Below are 22,532 nucleotides of genomic sequence, written 5' to 3' on the forward strand. Positions count from 1 at the left end.
CGAGGGTCACCAAGGCTTGGTATGGTGCCAATTGGGTTAATCGAATGGACTGGCCTGCCCAGATCTGAAACCTATCGAAAACCTCTGGGACCAGTTGGATCGCCGAATTAAGGGGTATACTACCCGTCCAAAATCGGTGAAGGAACTTACATGTCTTCTCCAAGCCGAGTGCAAAAAATACCACTAGCCATCACACAAGGACTTGTGGAAAGTATGCCCGGAGGGTTCACGCTATAATTACCTCTTGTGGAGGCTCTACCAACTATTGATTATGAATAAAGTTTGTTTTTCTTTTCAATCACACGTGTCCAAATACTTGGTAGATAGTGTGTATATATATATATATATATATATATATATATATATATATATATATATATATATATATATATAATAAATAAATACAAGAAAACACTAAGAAAGTTAAGAAAAACAATAAGTTTCATTTATTGCGCTTAAGCTGCAAGTAAACAGCACTCATTAGATAAGTTCAAAATGAAGAATAAAACAAAGAAAAATTATAGACATATGAAAAAAAAAGGGGGGTGGAGAAATAATAAGTAAAAAAATAACAAACAACATTTTATTAAAAAAAAAATGAAATGTTAATTAAAAAACCGGAAAAAAAGCCGGAAAAAAATATATATAGTGTGTGTGTATGTCTATGTGTAACCACTTTAATCATCCTGTGTAGGGACCGAGGGTGCGCGGTATCGTGCTCGACTTCACGCACAGGTCATCGGGCTACCAAAGCAGGGGAGCCATCCTCTATGCAGAGGATCAAAATTGTGATGGCATGTCTTCGGATCATCCTCAGGGATATTTCCCAGACAGTCTCCAATAGCCCATTGTGCAGCTCTAGTGCGACGTAAATAAAGCACTTGCCTGCCAACATATATATATATATATAGTCCCTGGCAAATTATTCGACGCACTATAAGATTCTATGTAAAATATTAATTATTAGGTGATACTGTACAGTTTTATTGTTTTTACGTGATTGAAACCGGTTTCCACTTGTTTACGTTCGTGTATTAATTGGTTAAATTAGACGATATATAATATAAATTCGGTGATTGGATAAATTAGACTACCGTAAACCGGGGCGAGTCTACCCATCCAGGGGCGAGTCTACCCATTTTAGTTTTATTTAATTTTTACTATTTTAAATTGCAAATAAAAAAATTTTTACCGACGGAGGACTTAGTTCAGAGTCTAAGGAAAATGGCGCTGTAGTAGTTTGATCCGTTTTTATTTATTTGGTGTCTTTTTAACCGACCTGTTCAAACGTCTTTTGAGAGATTTGTATTGAAAATCAGCAAACTTTTAGTTGGTGCTCCTTAAGTATATTATTATTATTGCTATTTTCACTTTGGTTAAGGGATAAACTTATCTAAGACTAAGATTACATTAATTTTATATGAAAAAAACCAAAAAGAATGTAAGTTTTGCTGTTGTAAACAAAAAGCCAGAATTCGCGGGGCGAGTCTACCCATTCGTATTTAGTTTTAATAAAGCATAATAATATAATTTAGAACTTTGTTTATATTAAAATTAAGTCATTTTAAATGAATTTGAGTATATTATTTTAATTCTGCATTGATAAATTTATCATTAATAAGAAAATTTATAGGTTAAATTTAAATGTAAATATAAAATATGTTTATTTTACCTATTTTTTCAATTTTTATATTGCAAAATTAACTTTTTTTATTTAATGCAAGTTAAATAAATTATTATTTATAAATTATTATTACCTCCCAAAAGAATGGGAAAAGGATTTTTCATGATTCCCAATGTTTGAATTTCGATTTTGTTAATAATCTATAATTATTATTATTTATTAATTACTTAATTGTAAATTTATATTAATTTTAATTTATTTTTATCAACAATAATCAGAAAAAAATGTTATTTTATAATGTTAATGAGTATAAAAACAAAACTGTGATCAAAATGTGATAATCGATCAAATACTCAATTTGTGTTATTTTATGAATAAAAAAATGGAATATATAATAAAGTTATGAATCTTCGAGGCAGATGAATCTTTCTTCATAAATATCCTATATAGTAACTAAAACAACAATTTAATAGTAAAATTTGATTATTTGCAATGTTAACATTCATTTTAGTAGAATGGGTAGACTCGCCCAATACGAGAGATTTGTCAGCAGTTCTATAAAAATATACAGTAACAGCGTAACTGTTAATATTTTCTAAAATCGATTTCACAGCTTTAAAGAGGGATAAATAGCGATTCCGAAACACCTATTAAAAGCCTTTTTTCTTTAATATTTACAAAAGTTTGACCACTTGAAAGTTGACAAACTGAAAAAATGAGTAGACTCGCCCCGGTTTACGGTATATATAAATATAGAATATTTATTATATCAGGTATTATATTATAATAATTCGACCAAATTATTAGATTATATACATTTGTATATTCTAAACGTTTAAATTACAAAAAGTGAATAATGAAAACTGTTTTATATCTACATTATTCAAAGTAATGTTTAATTTCGGAGAAGGTTTTGTCCCCCGAACCCTCCCCATAACTGCTGTTCTTTGTACACAGTCTCAACCAAGTCGATCCATCTTGGGGAGGGAATCTTTGGCCAAAAGGACTTTATTACATCATCGATGCATTATTGATTGACGAACAGCTGATTTTATTTTATTTTAACCGTCGTTGAACAGCCGACCCAATTTTATGAATTTACAACTACTAATGTTCAATTCCATAGCCTTGTCATTTTGAACCCAATCCTGAAGACAAGGGAACTCCTGGATCGAGTATTGGGAGAAGTTTTGCCATCGTGGAGGACTTTTTGATGGAGCTAACCAGCATTTGCGTTTCATGGAGAGGAAGACCACGAGAACCTCCCATGGATAGCCTAACGGCAAGGGGACTCTAACCCATGATCCGTCTACTACTGAAGATATTTCACGTCAGCACTGTGGTCGGTGCAAGCCGGATGCGGAATTCATATCGACTGGGATTCGAACCCGGTTCACCTCATTGGAAGACGAACGCTCTATCCTCTGAGCCATCGCGGCTCAGCTGATTTAATTTGTTAGATTTCGAAGAATTTTACAATATCATCTTCTTTAAAAATTTTGGAAAGCCCATGTATTGTGTCTTTATTTACATGAACCCCTTCCAACGTTTAAAAGTTCCCGGAGCATCCCTAACGGGGGCTAGATCAGGTGAGATCTTGATTTTTAAAGATTAGTCAAAACTGAAAGCATCATTTTCGAGCTGAATAACTTTTCTTTTAGTAAATTGAACTTACAACAAGTGTTTTTATGAATTTAATGAAAAGAAAGGACTAAATAAAGAATTCAAATCGGCGAAAATTCCTCCAGATAATTTGGTGAAGGGCTATAAGAAAGGACTTTTCGCAATTATATATACAATCATGTTTAACCATAAAATATTATTTATGTATAAAAATATTAGCATTCTAAAATTATTACTGATTTCGAAGCTAGAAAATGTACATGGGTGGTTGGGTACGAAGACCGACTGATTCCTACTTACACATCTGCTTCTCGAGTTAATTCTAGTTTTCGGTTCATCGCCAAGTACGAATCCTATACTATAACCCATATTACATTAGTGAAGCTCTAACGTAAAGTTGTTTTCTTCTTAAAATCTAACAAAATTTGAGAAATACTTACCTGCACCATTTACTTGGGTTCAAAGGAAAATGCGTGCACTGAAAGAAAAGAAAGACTCAGTTCAATTATTGCATGATATCTTTTGCAATATTTTTTTTTATATAAAAGCGTTTTTTTTGAACGATTTTTATTTAATAAATTAAGCAATTTGAATTTATTCGGTACAAGGATTTTACATGTATAATAGCAACAACAAAAAAAATCTTATCGTTTGATTATAGAGTTATTTTTAAAAAACAGAAATAACTCTATAATCTAAAAATATATTTTGAAGTGATACACAGGATGATTTAGCACAGCGGTTAGAAACTTGGAGATTAAAAGAATTGAGAATTGCACAGCTACCCATGGCAAGAAATAGGCCGCTGTTATGAATTGGTTGTTCATACGCATTTGAAAACGGTACTGTTAGCAGATTATGCACAGTAGTTACTTAACTCATAGAAGGAAACTTGTATATTTTAAATATTTCTTCATCACATACAGTACCATCTCGATACAGCAAACAACTGAAAATAATTACTTAGAATACAGCTTAACAAAATATAGTACATCATCACCAGACACAACAACATAATGCAGTGTTTCCCAAAGTGTGGTACGCGTACCCCCCAGGGGTACGGGAACAGTTTAGCGGGGACAGTTTACGGGAACAGTTTAGCTCGTTCTTATGCGAAATATCTTACAACAAAGGAAAATTTCAAAAAATTTTATTTAAAAACAAAGCTAGCCATGAAAATTTATTTTTACGTATTTTTCTATTGGCTATTTTTTGCAGTTAATAATTAGTGGTGTCAACAGAAAGTAGTGATTTTTAACTTAAGTGCAATTTTTTTTAAAGTAAAAAATACATTCATTTTTTTTATTAGTGGTACGCAGCGTTACGAAAAGTTTAGGAAGGGTACACAAAAGTCATAAGTTTGGGAAACACTACATAGTGAATTGACATCTGCTTTCAAGAATCTTGTCCCTCGTGTCCCTTAGAATTCGAACTAGCTATTAAGTATTTCGAGAACGAATACTCGCGGTGGAACAACGGCCAAGAGTCTATTCCCCGCGTCGAATTCTCAAAAGGTCTACCATTTACCATCACTTACCAGCATAATAACACCTGCTCTGCACCTCTTCGTGGTACGAGGGAGTAACACCAAATTTGGTGGCAAACGCAGACAGCTCATCTGGATCGAGCTCACATTAGAGATTTTAAGAAAGAAAAAAAAATTTTTTTTCGAAGTCTAAAATGTACAGTGCTCACTAAATTATAAGTCCAAAGCCAGATTCGAAGGTTGTCTTTAGACGTGCCAAGGAAAACCAATCAGTTACTTTTGAAAGTGCTAACTCTTGATTTAATATGGAAAGCGATTCAGAGATCGAATCTGCACCAGAGGATTTTAACGATTCATTTGAGGAATCGCAACGAGAATGGGTTAAGGAAGCAGCAGTGCTAAACGAAGAGTTTAGGAGATTTACCACGGAGCATGTGGGTAAGAAATTTACAACACAAAGTATTTTAACAATAACCAAAATCGCTTCGAGATAGCACAACATCGTGTAACGGCAGACCGAGGTGCTGTCCTACACTAAAAGCCTGCAAATAGAAGCACAAAGTGCGTTGAATGAGATAATCAATACGAAAATAAAGAAAGCGAGTAAGACATTCTCGGAGGCAGTAAAGACTACTACTACTTCAACTGCTAAAAGAGATCACGTTGTTTTCGTGAAGCCGAAAAAACCAAGTTCGTCTGACGAGACTGAACGATTCGTTAAAGAGCATATTAAGCCCGAGGAGCTCAGAGTGGGAGTGAAAAAGTTCAGAAAAATAAGAGATGTAGGCTTGATGATCCAACTGGAGTCCAAAAGTGATGCAGGGTTAAGTCCCCCTATTTGTCTTGCATAATTGCCCTTAATGATATGCACGAATGACGTTAAAAGAAAATATCTGTTGCCAACACACGACCGAAACTTAATTCTGTTAATTTTAAGTGTTCAGAGGAGTAACAAACCACTCCAACAGGTACATTTACTAATCCAATATTTTTTTGTGCTTAATTTTGCGTTTTTTTTTTTAATTATTTATTGTTAAAAATTGCAATTAAACAGTTCAAGGTTTAGCTTTTACATCACAGTGGCGACTCACTTGAAAAGTTTCCGAATTAAGTAAGTAATTATAACTCTGCTAATTCTGAAGCATGTTTTGACAATAATTATTAGAAAACTTAAATTTTACTTAAGTTAATTTAGATAAATAAAATCGCATGCGCATGAACCATTAGCCCTATAATAGAAAAGCGTCTCCTTAAATGAAATTTCTAGCCATTTAGTAATTATAGAAACTGGTGTATTGAATCACCCTGTGTTCTAAATGATTCGTTTTTACACTGTGATCATTTTTTCTTTGAATGAACTGTGTAAAAACCAGTTGCTGCAAAAATGCAGATTGCTTTGACGCATCTCTATCACTAATCTTTAAAATTGAAACACTCTGTTTCATGAGTGCCGCAGTGGACTGATCGTTAAGACACGGTTCCCAGCAGATCACCGAAGTCAAGCATCAATGGCTGCGGTCAGTGTGTGAGTGGGTGACCACTTGGATCAGTCTGCGTAGGGACCGAGGGTGTGCTGTATCTACCGTAAAGTGCTCGACTTCGCGTGCAGGTCGTCGGGCTACCGATGCGGGGGTGCCATCCCCTCCGCAGAGGATCAAAATTGTGATGGCATGTCTTCGGATCGTCCTCAGAGATGTTTCCCAGACCGTCGCCAATAGCCCATTATGCAGCTCTAGTGCGACGTAAATGAACAACAACAAGAAAGATGTCATTACGTTAGGGGTACTAAGCTGCGCAGTGGTTGAAAATACAAAATATGTCATTACGTTTGGACTACTAAGACCAATAGTAACCGACCTACCCCCGAAGGAGTTTGCGGATAAGGGTTTCACCCGTTTGCACGTGACTAAACACTACCAAACTACAGAAAAGTGAAAGTACTAAATTAAAAAGATTAAAACACATAGGATAAATCCCAAAATCGAAAAAGTAAAATAAAAATAAAACAGAATAAAGATTAAAAGTGCTTAAAACATCAAAGTGGATAAAATCAACCGACAATAAAAGTGTCAAAAATACAGGTAAAAACATATAAAAGTAAGGTCAAGTAAAACATCAAATGGTAAAATATGAAAAATCACATTAAAAATAAAAGGACTAAAATAAGCCCAATAGAATAAATAAAATAGTCGACTAAAAGTTCAAGTGTCTCCCTTTCAAGGCTAAGTGCCCCTAAGATTAAAATGTTCTAAGGTAAACCAAAGGTTTCACTGAGGTGATAACACTCAAAGATGACCTCAGGTAAGACAGAGGGTGCTGAACTTGACCAAGAGCAAGATTTCATTTTGAATGTCCTATGTATAAGAAAGATGCCAGTTTAAGGGGAGAATAAAGTCATGGAAACGGCAAGTGCCGGAGTAAAATCCTAAAAGCAGAAATTTAAAACCAGAAAACCTAAAAGCCGAAAGTTTAAAAATAAAACCAGATAAAATTAGTCAGGTGTGCTCGCAGGGGCAAGCAGATCATCGAGGGTATATTTAAGAATTTCGATGATTTTCTCCCTGCAGTCAATATCAGCATAAAGTTGATGTTGAGTGTATTGATCCCATTTTCTGCCACGGATCCTCTGGAATTTGGGACAAAATTTTGGGCTACTAAGGGATATTTATGGTAACCCATGCTGAGGCCTGTTCTTTCTAGGAGGTGTTGCGCCAATAGCCCATTGTGCAGCTCTAGTGCGACGTAAATGAACTACTACTACTGTTTCATGAATATAAGATTACATAAATAATAAATATTAGAAAATAAATATTAGAATAATATTTAATAAAACATCACTTTTTTCCAGTAAATACCCATCACAAAACTAACAGAAAAAAGTAACTTTAATTTCGGTTATCTTTCACGACCTTCCTGTGGAAATTTTAGCTCGTTGGTACTTTTGTTTGTTTGGCGGGATGCCGGCTATCCCAGGATTTTGGTTTGTTTCTACTTTCTAGAGTCCGTCGAGTAGATCTTCTCATTTTGAATCAATATTAACTATTAGAAACAAGTCGTGGTGGCCCAAGGGAGTTGGTAAATTGCCTCCTCAATCTCAGGTATGGCTGTGGCCGATACGCACTCCGGCTCATAGTGAAACATCCTCAGTAGAAGACGGATCATGGGTTAGAGTCCCCTGACCTCCGGGCTAACCGTGGTAGGTTTTATTTCATATAACGCAAAATGCAGATTAGTTCCATCAAAAAGTCTTCCACGAATTCAACAAAACTTGATCCAGGAGTTCCCTTGTCTTCTGGATTGGGTTCGAAATTACAAGGCTACGTAGATGAACAATTGGTAATCGTAAACTAAAAATTGAGTAGGTTGTTCAACTACGATAATAAAATAAAATTGTTATTAAAAGTGACTCACTTAGTATTTTCTGTTACTATGATGATCGGAATCAGTACAAATTCAGAGACCTCCTCAGACACAAAAGCTTTAAATAAAGTGATTTTTTTTTCCTCACTCATTAGCTTAGAAGAAAGAAAATTCATGTATCCGATAAAAAAAAAATTCAATTCAACTCTTCCTAACTTTTTCAGTTATTTATAATTAAAAGAAAATGATACATTTTGCTTATTATTATCATTTTAACATTCACATTTTGAATGAAAATCCGTTAGACTGAAATAATGAAGTACGTCATAAAGTAACTTGAATCGAACTTCTTAAAATATTTCACAGCTATTAAAAACTCCAACCGACGAAAACGAGTCCAATTATATTTTCATAATGCGAGTCCCTTTGTCAAAACAGAAGGAATCTTAATGATAAAATGGTATGACATATGTTGTCCAATAGGATTGGATCCAGCGGTTCCCAATTTTTTAGGACACCGCAAACATGTAAATAAAATTTATTAGACGAAAGTCTGCCAATTATGTGAAAAATCCTCTCTTCTAATAATAGGTTTTATGTCAAATAGTTTAAATCTCAGGCCTGGAATGATATCTATAGTCTAGTTCTGAATTTGCTTTTGGTCCATATATTATGAATAAAATAATGCTGAATTAAGGTTTTCGAAAAAAAGAACTCTTATAAACATTGTGAATCAGAGGAGCATAATTCGTTATTCTCGAATTGGGTTGTTTTTATTTCGAATTAAAAAGTTCGACAAGAAATACTGATGCATTTTTTTTAAAATAAATTTAATCATTTCTTTTCTGACATTTGACTTAAATAATTTCATTAAAGTAACAAAACTGTCAAAGAAAATAGGGTTCATAGTTTTGATATAAATATAATTACGAGTTTCAAAAATCATTACTGATTTTAAAAATTTTTTTAAATTCTCGGAACCCTTTGGATTCCGCGAAACACCGTTTGGAAACCGCTGATAACTTCGTAGCTGCTTTCCAGTTTCGACAGTTTTTTTACCGATGGTTTGCCCATCATCAGAAATAATATAAAAATAACTTACCCAAATTGGATTATCCTTCACATAATTCACTTCGTATGAACGAGAGCTAAAATAAAAATTATTTTTAGTACAATTAAAGAGATATATTATTTAGCAAAGAAATTGTGAGTGTGAAAAAAATAACACAACTTTATAAGAAAGTCGAGAATGAGTCGCTTGATATTAAAAGGGCATCTATAAAATAAAAAAATGCTTGCTCTCACAGAGCAACTGGGTGTTCTGTTATGACCATCCTTAATGTATATTTTTTTAGAATCTTTATCAGAAACGATGTAAAATAACGTTTAAAGTCACATAGAAATTTTTAAGCAGAGAAAAATAATAACGTTATCGAAATCAAATTACTCTTTATAGAAGAAAGCGGGTCTGAAAATATGAAAAGTTTGATTTGGCGTCAGGCAATCCAATTAGCTCTGATGCTTTCAGTTCCACCTTCCTCATTTGATTCGATAGATTTTGATAGCGTTTTTGTTTATTTCTCGCTTGAATATAATGACCCCTAATGTACCATGCTTAAACTGAGAAAGAACAAACACTCTAAATAACTTATGATCTAACGAAGGGATATTCACATACTAGGATTTAATCTTGAAGGTTCGAAGGCTGAACTAGAAATGTCCCAATTAATTAGTGATGATATTTTAAGCTACGAAGTCTGACAACAAAAAGTGTGCCTTCTTTAAAGAAAAATAAACATCCTTTTTTTCCCGACAGATTTGGATTCCTGACCTTTAAAATAGTAAGGGTAGTCATTATCTGAAAAATATGAACCTGATATTTCAGCCGAACAGCAGTTTGTTGTCCCTTAAGGTTAATTTCACTTTTTGAGTATTTCGCTCTATCTTGGAAACTTTTTAAGCAGAATAAATTTTTTTGCATAGAATTATAAAATTTGTTTGTCCAAAAATAATTCCTTGTAAAAAATAATCTTTAATCATTATTTTATTTAATAATAGTCGGAAGCAAATGACTAATGACAAATTTTACATCAGTTTAAATTATGTAATTTTAAATGACAAAACACAAATATTGAAAAAAATTCATCGAATGGGAGTTTTAAAAATACGACTTTCTAAAAATTGGATAACTCAGAAACTTTTCGATCCAATCTTGTATTTTGTCATTAAAAATTAAATGCTTTAAAAGGATGTAAAAATTTGTGATTCAAAAATGTTTCGACTATTATTTAATAAAACAGTAAATAATTATTAAACATTTTTTCAAACAATTCAACGAATGTTATAATTGTATGCAGAATTTTTTTTAATTCGCTTACACATGTTCTCGAGGCATAACGAATCATGTAAAAAGTTTAATTGTGCCAAAATTTATAAGTTTTGTTTTTTGTGTTGAAAATATAAATGACGAGTCAGTTTATACTTCACAATAAAATCTGCAATAAGATGCATAAAAAAAAGATAATTATCTTAAAAAACAAAAATTAGAATGAATCACGTTCTAAATTGTTCTTAATGACTTTTGTTACTTATTAATGACAGTTAGGCAAACTTCCTCTTTGTTTCAGAAAAATATCTTATTGTAAAAAATGCGCATCATTTAAAGTTTGTGCAAAATATTCTTCGCCACGGTGATGCTGAACTAAAACTAAAATTTTTAAGCAAATTGAATTTTCATAAAATTTTTATTGTACTGAAGATGTTCTAATATGACTCATTAAATATCTTAAGTTATTTCTATGTAGTGGTGGATCAAGTTCTTTTATTTCTAATTCCTTAAAATACTTATACATAAAGTCTATTACCACTAGAATATATATTATCTGAAATTCCTTGGTAGTTAGATGGTGTGAAAATAGTGTTAAAAATGAATTGAAAATGTTAAAGATTTCAGAAGTGTAAAAAATGCTTACAAACATGGGTTGTTGCAAGTTTCGGAGCAATTGCTCTCGATGCCAAACGGGATTCTTTCATTTTCTGAAAATAAACTAGTTTTAAATACTAGAAAAATAATTGCGATTTCACATTCTTATCAATAAATTTTAAAATTTGCAGAGGTTTTAGGAACCGGCAATAAATTACGACCGAAAAAGAAAGCTTTTGAACACCCTATGTCTGAAAATAAAGCCATGAGCTTGTAACTTGTATCGAATACTTAGGTTTTCATAGGCAATAACATCGGAAAATTTTGTAAATTTAGCTTAAATGTAAACATTTTTATGTACAATTTTTTTTTCCTTACGTTTTCTGTAAAAATACTCAGTAAAATTTTTAGAATTAATTGCGAAATATTTTAAAATTTGAAAAGAAATCGTTAAGAATTGCGCACGATAGTTCTTTCCTACTTCACATGTGCGAAAAATATTTAAAATTTTTCATAATTTTGTTACGAATCGTACCTGAGCAATACATTTTTAAGGAAAGCTCTGAATAAGGAGTTTTGCACAAATATCACTTCGTATCATAAATCAAATTTTAATAACAAATAATGGCACAATAAGTTTTATAGCACAAAATAACATTCACGGAAAACCCCTTACCATTCAAGGACTGTTTTCAAATTTTACGAAAACTACTTAGAAAATTGCAAGAAGTTTTTTTTAAATTTTCCAGATATTCAAATTGGTCTTTTTTTTCGTAAGTTACTATTTACGATTTAAACCAAAGTAAATAATAAAATATTACTATATATTTTTATTTTAAAATATGTAGTAAATATTAAAATATTTTATTAATTAATTATAAAAGTAAATATTTTCCACGCACGCATAGCAGGTAAGGACTATTTTAAATGTGCAATGTTTAGCGAATATTTTTCAAATGATATTAATTATATTGTTAAATATCGAAATTAATCTATATTGTAAAATACAGGTATTTTTTGACAATGCATCGAGATAATAAAATTCTGCACTCGTCAGTTAAAGGGACTAATATATATATATATTTTTTTTTTGTCAACAATGCGGAAAAGCTGTCATGAACACAAATGATCTCCATAATTGATACGTACCTATGAATATTTTCAATCTATGTGTATAGTTTTACACGGTGGACAAAAAAAAAAAATCCTTATTTTTTTTCCACGTTGTCAACAAAAAATTGGAATATCAATCGAGTGAGCAGTCATAAACGTGAAGGCATTGTTTTGCATTTTTGTTTTGATTATGCTTCTGAATTATGGCATGTTCAATAATAATTTAGAGCTATGTTTTAATTTTAACACAGAACTTTTCCATGGAGGTGGTCTTGCATTAAGCGTAAGTATTAATATATTTAAAAAAAATTCTAATATTTTGTAAATTTTTACAAAATTATTTAAATTTTGACATCACTTAATCTCTCTCTCCCTCTCTTTGCTATTTTTGACATTAACTCAAGCGCGAGCTTATGTAATAAATAACTCATCTCGAGTAAGATAAATAAATTTTCCTTCAACAATGGATACATAGTCAATATTTAAAGCAAAAATATTTATAAAATTAATTTTAATTAAAATTGTACGAAAGTTGTTGCAACTTAAATAATAAAATTTACAATAACTAATAAAGTTTGCAATTTGAAATAATTAAATTATTGCATAAATTAAGTTTGCAATCAACGAATTGGAAAGACATCAGCCTTAGTTGCATGTTATTTCGAATCTATGTATAAACATTATTTTGTCTTAAAATATATGCTTACCATCTTCACAGAGTCGTTCGTTGTGTGAAAAAGTGACGCTATATGGGATGCATTGATTGCGTTTCAGTAAGTATTGAATGATGCAGTAATCGGTGCACTCCTAAAAATAAATGAAACAAACATGAAATATGTAGTTATCGATACAATTGAAATATATGGGTTAAAATTCTTAAAAAAATCTGTAGATATATGAGAACCGTGCAAAAATTTTATTTTTTGTGGCAAATGCTTTATCAAAAGTATTAAGCATCTCTCCGCCATAATGTGTTAAATACTTTAAAATTTATGACATTTTTGGGGTAAAGATCTCTAGAGCATAACGATGAAATTTATTTCAAAATTTATGGAAAAATTTTACTGGAACTGAACTTCTAAAAATATTTGAAACTTTTGTTAGCGTTTTAACAAAGTGGAATACTTATGGTAACTAAAATATTAAAAATGAGCACCTTTGATTGCATACACTGTCAATATGTACAGGGCATATGAAATAAAATTTTCAAAACTGAGTTTAAAAAGTTTATACAAAATTTAAAAATAACAGATATTGACATGTTCCATAAACTTGCAATGGATTGCCATTATGTGGGGCCGATGAAAGGAAAAATTCGGCAAAAAGTCGATGCTATGAATGGCAGCCATCGTTTCGAGATGAGTAACGTTAGTTTTGTGAGAGGGGGAGATTTCCGTATCGTGATCTGTGGCAACTTTCGGGCAGCGACGAACTAATAAATACATCACAGAAAAGAACCCATTCGAAAGGTTTAACACGTAGCCACCCCCGAGCAAATATCTACATGTTTTTTCTTTTTAAAAAAATTGCCAGTTTAAAATCTATTTGGGATCTTGGCGATTGTAGTTGGCCGCGATAGTTCCCCTGATAGGAAGAAGGAGGCTATTGTATATACATTATCAAAACCTATAGAGCTCTTTAAAGGAGAAAGGAATGGTTGGAAATGGTAGCTATCGGTAGGAAAGAACCCTACAGAAATATATGGTTCTTGAATTTGACAACAGTATGATATGGTTATCAGACTGAATGAAGACACCTCATTAAGGTTGCGGCAAATTTTAACGATATTTGCTTAAGGTGACGATATTATGGCTCAAAGTTGAACCAATTTGTCTGAGAACATATTTAATTGAAAAAGCTCGTAGTAAATAAAATAAATTTCAAGGTAGTAAATATTAATAATAAAGACTTACTGATACAGACTATAGCGATAAATTTGGACTTACCTGGGCCGTGAGAGGACCATGTCCTCCGTTTTCCTTCCACGTTTTTAGGTAATCAGTACAATTTGTATCATAAGGCGGAGGCATCAATCGGTTCTCAGTCTGTAAAATGAATAACATTCTCAATTGAACTCTGAAGCCAGCTTCATAAAACTTAAATTCTTTGTTTCAAATCAATTTTAAGGCACATCCGTCTGCACGACGAAAATGCGCCATTTCACAGTCAGCAATGATGTCATTTTACGGACATCACCTGCAACCAAATGACTGCGGAATGGGCTATCAGTACTTGACCAAAAAGCCAACCTCCAAAACTCATGCAATTTCTGTAGCCTAAAAATCCTAAACTAACTTGCATTAAGTTAATAGGATGCATCAGTCCTTACTCTTCGAAACTCCAATTTTCCAAAACTATCAATGTGTCTCTATAAGGGTCGCCAAGCCTCCAAAATTATCCAAGACGACAAAAATGTCGTCAAGTCAAGTTTTTCTTAAGAAATACATGAGATATTATCTCCAAATGACATAAAATTACGCGAATTTCGTGCAAATTTTCTAGTTAAACTGTTTATTTAGGGTTCGTCTGAGACATTTAGCTTCATATAAAAAAGGAATATTTACAAAATTAGACACATACTTATAATTTTGTAACAATGCAAAACAGCTCATCATTACAGGGTTCTCATGTGGAACAATTGAGGAAGTTCTAATCTTTGCATTCATTGTAGCCAGTTACCAACTTCTACGGATTCTTTGTAGTAAGAACTGTTTTAATGGTGAAAATTCCTCTTTTTAATAAAGTTTCAATTATAAATCACCAGCTTCAAATGACGAATATACTTATCAAGCAATTCAAATTTTTCATATAATCTTACCTGAGGTTAAAGGCACATATGTTTATGAATCATTTGTTGGTTGAATACAGTGATATGCCGACTCTCCGGAATTTACCATAAAAAATTTTTACATTTAATGTGGTAGCAAAATTTTTGTATTCATGCTTCATTCCTGTTTTAATAAATTTGATTTAATATACTTTTAACTACATTTTTAAACATACACAAAGAGGACCAGCTATGTTTGGTAAGTGATCTAAGTGCCTGCCTACAATATCACTTCAATAATTATTTCACTACCACTGGAAATAAAGGTTTTTGGAAGAGCGTAAACGTTTGAATACCCAAATGGGTCGCGGGACAATGAATTGGTAACTTGAGTGTTATGAACGACTCAGAAACGATAGTGGTATTACCAGGACGACTGGGTCATCACTGTAACAGAGTCACAGACAAGGTAGTTGCCGGACTATATCTATCGCTTATATAACCTTTCCTTTGTCATTTTTTTTTTCAATCTCGTGTAAATAGTTGGATATGTTTTCTCGATTATTTTCTATTTTTTGAGATCTGCGTAAATGTTAATATTACTTCATTTTAATCTCAATTATGCGTAATATTATCATAGGACTCATGACTTACTTCCCACATGACACTCTCCCACTTCCCGATGTCCGCTTCTTGATAGCTCTCAACCCTGAACACAAATTATTCATTAATTGTGGTGATTCTCGAGTAGTTAAAAAAGTGATAATCCATTTTGCAACGGAATAAATATCTATGGCGGTTGTAATCCGAAGTTTCAAATGTAGCGATATTTGTGCGAAGCTGCTTATATCGTTACATGGGTAAGTTTCTAAACCAATAGGTATTCGTGGATTGCTTTATAACGCGATTGAAATTGTTTCTAAAATTATGATTACTTGAAATACCGACTACAATTGTAATTCAAGCGATGATCCCCATTGCATTTTAAGACAGTATATCCCAAAATGTTTTCTCTTCATTTTAACACGGGTATTATCATCTCGCTGCAAGTATTATTTTGATAGGCTGACATACCACGTCAGTTATTTGTGCTATGTACTTGGTTCCAGCTATGAGTCTGTATCCCCTGAAAAAGGGATTTTCTTCCTTCTTTCTGTCGTGAATAGACACGTAGATTGACGGAGTGACTGCGTAATCAGAATACTCATCGGGTTCTACTTGAATTTCTATCACCGTAGCTGAAATAAAAACACAGTCTCTGTGTGATAAACAAGTAAAGCAAAATGTATAAACACTTAGGGAAAAAAAAATTTTTTTTCGAAGAAAACGAAACAAAATAATTAAAGCTAAATTTTTTATTTTATTGATCTTTAGAGACCGATAGTATATGTTATTTTAGTATTGGCTTTAAACAGCCAACCCAATCTCAATGATCTATAGAAATTTATGAAGTGGTATCGAATTTACTTTTGAATCTAACATAATGTTTCAGTTTTTACTATTCCGACTCAAGGCGTATTAGAAATTTACATAACATTTTCCCTGTCATTCTTCGGCTCGTCAAATTCGTGACAGGATCTTCAAATAAAGTAGAACTATGTGAAGCTATAGCGGTGCATTTATGTGAGCAAAGTTTGATCAGTTATGCCTCATTTCTCCAAAAAAAAAATAATAATAATAAATCAGTTTTGAAATATGGAGGGGGGGGGGGAATGAACCTTTAGAATACAGCAAGCCAGATAATCCTACTCTTTTTGGAAATCTTTGTAAATTGAAGAAAATATAATGAAAATATCACACAGAAACGTTGGATGTTTGGTTTGGTTGGATGTTTGTTCTTGAAGCGCAACTATTTTTCAATTCCTACTATTAGTTCTCACTCTCCCTATAATATATTTATATACAGTCGACTCGTGTTATAACGACCCTGTGATAGAACGACCAACAGGATATAATGACCCTGTGAAGGAGTCCCAATTCACATCCATAAAATATAACGTTATTTTACTCTTGCTATAACGACCGTAAAAAAGGTCAACTCCTAATATAACGACCCTCTCTGAATTTGAACATCGCTCTTTTCTAACTTCCTATTTGAAAGTGGGGTTGAATGGTTGACCTTGAACAAGCACACATATGTTAAGTCCTGTTAACATGTCACTTCAACAAATTAATGCACATCAAAAAATTAAAGTCTTCGTCTAATGAAGCCTCGTTTATGCTACTGTAAATTATGTACATAAAAAAATTCGTTATATATACCGCAAATTATGTACATCAAAAAATTAATTCATTAAAAACTAGATTTTTTTTGTCATACTATGTTTTTTAATCTGTACTTTAAAATAAAATTCTTAATTGTTAACAGTTGTAATTCAATTGTTAAAATGTCATTATGTTTTATTCATGTATGCATCCTATCCTTTTTTGGTTTATAACATGTATACCACAAATAGTATATGCATGCATTATGACGTTTAAAGCCATTATGTGACCGATTTTCAAAGGAAATTTGTTCATTTTGATATAGCGACCATTTGATATAACGACCAGATTGGGGCAGTCCCGATGGGGTCGTTATAACGCGAGTCAACTGTATTTTGTTTAAATTTTCAATCGTTCGTAAAATACTTTTTATTCATCCACTCAAATACATTTTTTTAAACTTGCATGACGCATGATGTTAATACAGTTTTTTGCGAATATAAATTCATTCATTAAATGTAATTAATTAGTTTTAGGGGGGAGAAAAAAATTTCTCTTATATACGATATTTAGCAGGATATAAATTTAGGAATAAATGCCGTCAGTGGCGAAGCGCTGTAGATCGTTGGAAAAAATGAATTTATTAAATTTAATTAATCTATTAATATTTGAAAAAACTGTATATACATATTTATATTAACTGTAATTATTTAATAAAAAGTAACTAAAGTAAAAATTTTCTCTGTTGACCTAAGTAGGAATTGAATTAAAAAAAAAAATTATGTATTACTTGGTACACGGTGAATTTATTTTTAGATCGTTTCGTTCTAACAAAACAAGCGAAGAGCTGTACAGTAAAAGTTACAAAAATAAACTTCTGTTTATTTATTAATTTTTTTCTAAAACGCTACGCAATTACAAAAGTTAAATTTTTGATTAGAGTTGAAATCTTTTAGGATATTCAAACCATCAAAAAAGTATATCAGACTAAATTCTTTCTAAAGTTTTAGACAAAAGAAAAAATAAATAATAATGTTTATTTTTTTCCATTTTACCTTTGTTCCGCATAATTTACTTGTTTAAACAGCAGAAAAACATGTTCATTGCTGTGTAGGCTAGTCATTTTAACTCGTTGTAAACATGCAATTTTTTATATCTTCAATATTAGCGTGTTGATAAAGACATGTCGTCATAGCGGTTAAACTCGTTATATTGAGCTTCTACAGTAGATTTTTTTATTTTTATGTATAAGCCATTTTTTGCGGCTGGACATTAATTGGGAAAACGGAAATATTTTTATTGAATGCCGGGCGGGCATTTCATACGGAGCAAGCACTTACACTCAGTTCTTCCCATTTGCACGGACTTCTCATCAGGCTTACCTACCGCTGAGTTAATCGTGTAGCAAAAGGTAGCTCCATAATCTTGATTCAAATTCGATATAGTTGGAACTTCATGGTAAGGCTCTCTAAAAATAAAAAAAGATTGTAAGATTCGTGTCAACAAAGTTCATTCCAGAAATGCGGAATTTGATCCCAAAAATTTAATTAAATGAAATGAATGAAAAATTGTAATTTTTTAATGCGAGGATTTCAATGAAGAATCGACACAGTTTTAATCTCAAGATTCGTATCAGGTGTTGGCAAATATTGTAAAAATAGAGTTGAAATTTCCATCCAAATATTCGAACCTGAGATAGACACGGTTTGCTTGTACCAGAGCTGTGAAGTTGGAATGAGGAACAAAGGATTCGAATCAGAAATAGGAATGGTGATATGAAGTTGAAGTTCTAATCGCAAGATTTGAATGAAAAATAAAAATAATGAACTTGCAATGCAAAAAAATACAGAAGAACTTACATAATTTTCTAACTTTTATCATACATTACGTAAAGAATTCTCCATGCAATTCGATAAGTTTATCTTTTCCTTAGAAAAATAGAGTCCTGAGAGCGAAACACATTTAATATTTAAAAAATTCCAGCATATCTTTTGCAACATTTTTATTTCTGTGGGAGAAGTTTCCTGGTGGCAATGAATCAAAGAGTTGAACTTATTCTAACAACTGAGCACTTTTGATCCTTTTTCCGATTCATCTTGAGACATTGTGGTGAAAAGCATTTCTGCAATCGGATTACCATTAGACTGATTATTTTGCATTTTACACATACTATTTAAATTATTTATAATTCATGGTGGTCTGTTTTTTTTCTCCGGACAAAACTTAAAATAAAGAATTACTAATTAAAGCATAACCGCAAGAGAAAACTTCTGTATTTATGGTCAAAACCAAGTAGAGAAATCAGAACATGAATATCACTGACGGAGATTAATAAAAACTTACTTGCAAGGCTGATCCCCGGAATCTAAACGCTGCACGCAGGAAATAATGATGCTTGTACTGTGTCCCAACTCCTTTGCTATCTTCCATATGTTTCTGCTCTTCAACGCTTTCTCGCCCACCCGGGGCTTACAAATCTACAACAACAATAATGAAGTGCCTTTAAGTACGTCGTTTAGAGGAAGATGAATTGTATACAACTATGGCTAAATATACTTATCTTGACGCAAAAACACTTTTCCTGGAGCACTCTTTCTTAGCTCCTTTTTTTCCCTCTCCTGAGCCACCCTCATCATTTCTTTGCATTCATCTTTAATTTTCATTGTGAAACCGAAAATTCATAGATAAATGCAATTTATTCCCACGAAGACTCGAAATCAACTTCTTCTTCTTCTTTTTCTTTTCTTCTTTTTTTTTGTAATTTAGAAAGTAAATATTGATAAAGAAATAAACTCTCATTCGAGGAGTGTTATTGAGGAAAATTGAAGAGCCATCGTGATAAAATAATAATAATATGTCATATTCTTTATGTCACTTTGAATTCGGCTCTGAAGACAAGTATTAAGATTCTCAGTGACTTGTCGGAGAAAAGTTTTGGGCAGTTAAGCAGTATCTTTCCGTTACAAGCAGGAGCAAACCCTAAACATTTTCTCACCTTTTCTGACGACAACAGGACTCAAACTTTCGATTTAACGACCATTGAGAAAAGTTTTTGTACGCCGTATGGTTTTATGCTAACTAAACCTTTTTCATTTTTAGGTGCACATACTTCTGTCACATTTTGTTAAGTACGAATGCAATTATTTGCTATTCTCAAGAAAAGAGTAGTGAAGAGGTAACTAGTCGGTTAGTGTGAACAATAATATTATAATATAAAATAAAAAGATATAATATAAAAAGATAATTATTTTTTTAAAAATTACGTCTGGTATTTTTGATTAAGCTTTTTTTTATGTTGAAGGAAGGCCTAAGATAATCAGGGTAGTCACATTCTGATAAAATTTTTATAAAGTGTTAGAAAAAAATCGATTCTATAAAGTGACTGCGACGAGATTCGACAATGTTTGAACAAACTGAGCAATCCCGCTCCCCACCCGGTCCAAAAATATAAATGATTTATGAACAAAATCCAATTATGACTTATAGATCTGTTACTCGACAGTTATTTAACTAACAAAATATTAAGGTAAATGATGAAAAATCAAATAAAAGGAAAACATATGCGAGAGACCCTACTAGGGTCCATTTTTCTCCCTATTGACTGTGCTGATTTTCCCAAGCTCGTAGAAAATAACAACATGATATCAACCATTTATGCTGACATCACAGCCATCCTAAGTAGATCCCAAATATAGCTGTTAGGACAATCAAAAACATCATTCCCACTGTAGAATATGGGTAAGCAAAATTGAATCCTTTCCCGAATCCGCGTTATGAATTATAAGAATTTTTTAGAGAAGAAAAATCTTAACATAACCTTATTTGGAATGGCCATCCCGCCGATTGCTGATAAAGCCATGTCACTGGGTGTAACGCTTACAAATATATTAAATTGGAACTCACATATCTCCAGAATTCGCGCTTTTCAGTCGACCGAATCGGGCGCTTTTCAGTCGACCCATCAAGACTGGCCCTGAGACAGCCACCCACACATAAGAGAAGACTCAAAATAAAATTTTACGTAGAATCACCGGGACAATGTCGTTCATACATACGAATGATTTTTTTTAAAAAAAAGTACTTACACATTGAGTAATCAATGAGCACATTTCAAGCATTTTCAAACATGTAAAAAATTGCGAAACATGCAATTATAAAGATAAATTCGACTTTATCAAAGACAGCATTTTCCATTTCAGACTGGGCTTTCTCACATAAATTTTGTAAATAATTATGTATATGTTACCGTTAAAGTATGAAATCCGTTATTTTATAGAATACCTAGTTATTCCATGAAATAACTGATCGCGTCCGTTAATGTGTAAAACTCTCTTGTATTTCATGGTTTAACTAGTTATTTCATAGAATAACTATCTGCAGCCCGTTAAAGTGTAAAATAGTGGTTCTTGTGGTGTTTACCGTCCGTATCCCAGTGCCTGAAGTTGACAGAGGAGAAGGTGATGCCAAATCTATTTTAGCTATCATCATAAAAATAACGGAAGAAGGATTTTTCCAATTGGGCACAAGAAATGGCAACATAAAACAATTATATTCCCGATCCCAGTTCAGTGTCTGCGAACAAAAATGAATTAAAATCGAAGAAGTACCGGATGTAGAAATATCGCTCCGGTCGGTTGCTACAGCTCAAAGTTTAGGTACTGGTCAGGGATTTAAAAAATGTTCGTGTAAAATCCAGTGTGTCAACAAAAAATGTTTTTGTTTTAGAAATAATGTTCTTTGTAATTCCAAATGTCATTTTAGTAATCCTTGTTGTAACAAATGATTTTATGGTACGTTTCCATTAATACCATTTATACGCTGCATAAATTCGATAAATTGCTTCCTTTTCATTTTAATTGTCTATCATTAGTTTATTTATAGAATACCTAGTCATTTCATTTTAGATAAATTGTTTATTTTACACTTTAACTGTCTCTTATTAGTTAATTTATAGAATACCTAGTTATTTCATAGAATAACTAGTTAAAGTGTCAAATTAATAACAAATTACACACTTTAACGGACACGATCAGTTATTTCATGTAATAACTAGGTATTCTATGAAATAACTGCATTATATACTTTAACGGTAACATATATACTGTAAATATTCAGTTTCGAAATTCAATGAATTATGCGGGAACACACCTGGGGGGAGGGGAGCAACCCGTCTGTCCCATTACTTTATCTTTATTCATGTTAACTCCCATCTAATTCCCAGTGACGGACTGAAAATAGCGCCCTTCACCTAATTTTGGAAAATGAAGCTAAAATAAAAGAAAAATAACAGTAACCTTCTTTTTTTTAGCCGTGACGGCTCAGGGGATAGAGCGTTCGCCTTCTAGTGAAGTGAATCGTTTTCTAATCCCAGCTATGGCTGGTCGATACGAATTCCGCCTCCGGCTTGCACCGACCGCAGAGCTGCCGTAAA

The 22,532-nt window shown here is 32.3% G+C and overlaps 1 protein-coding gene across 2 annotated transcripts in view; it reads right to left on the reverse strand.

Moving 5' to 3' along the window:
* The window catches only part of LOC107456880 (acid-sensing ion channel 1A), a 44,592-nt gene that overhangs the window by 10,047 nt on the left and 12,013 nt on the right, over positions 1 to 22,532 (reverse strand). For both annotated transcript variants that reach the window (XM_071186166.2, XM_043047284.3), the window contains exons 5-12: positions 19,445 to 19,578; positions 18,442 to 18,569; positions 15,971 to 16,134; positions 14,076 to 14,174; positions 12,837 to 12,936; positions 11,066 to 11,129; positions 9,196 to 9,241; positions 3,688 to 3,725 (exon numbers count right to left, since the gene is read on the reverse strand). In XM_071186166.2, coding sequence (XP_071042267.1) covers positions 3,688 to 3,725; positions 9,196 to 9,241; positions 11,066 to 11,129; positions 12,837 to 12,936; positions 14,076 to 14,174; positions 15,971 to 16,134; positions 18,442 to 18,569; positions 19,445 to 19,578 — 773 coding nt within the window. The remainder of the gene's footprint in view (positions 1 to 3,687; positions 3,726 to 9,195; positions 9,242 to 11,065; positions 11,130 to 12,836; positions 12,937 to 14,075; positions 14,175 to 15,970; positions 16,135 to 18,441; positions 18,570 to 19,444; positions 19,579 to 22,532) is intronic.

This window comes from Parasteatoda tepidariorum, chromosome 9 (assembly GCF_982258835.1).
Source record: "Parasteatoda tepidariorum strain Cologne lab strain chromosome 9, Ptep-v5.0, whole genome shotgun sequence".
Lineage (NCBI taxonomy): Eukaryota > Metazoa > Arthropoda > Arachnida > Araneae > Theridiidae > Parasteatoda > Parasteatoda tepidariorum.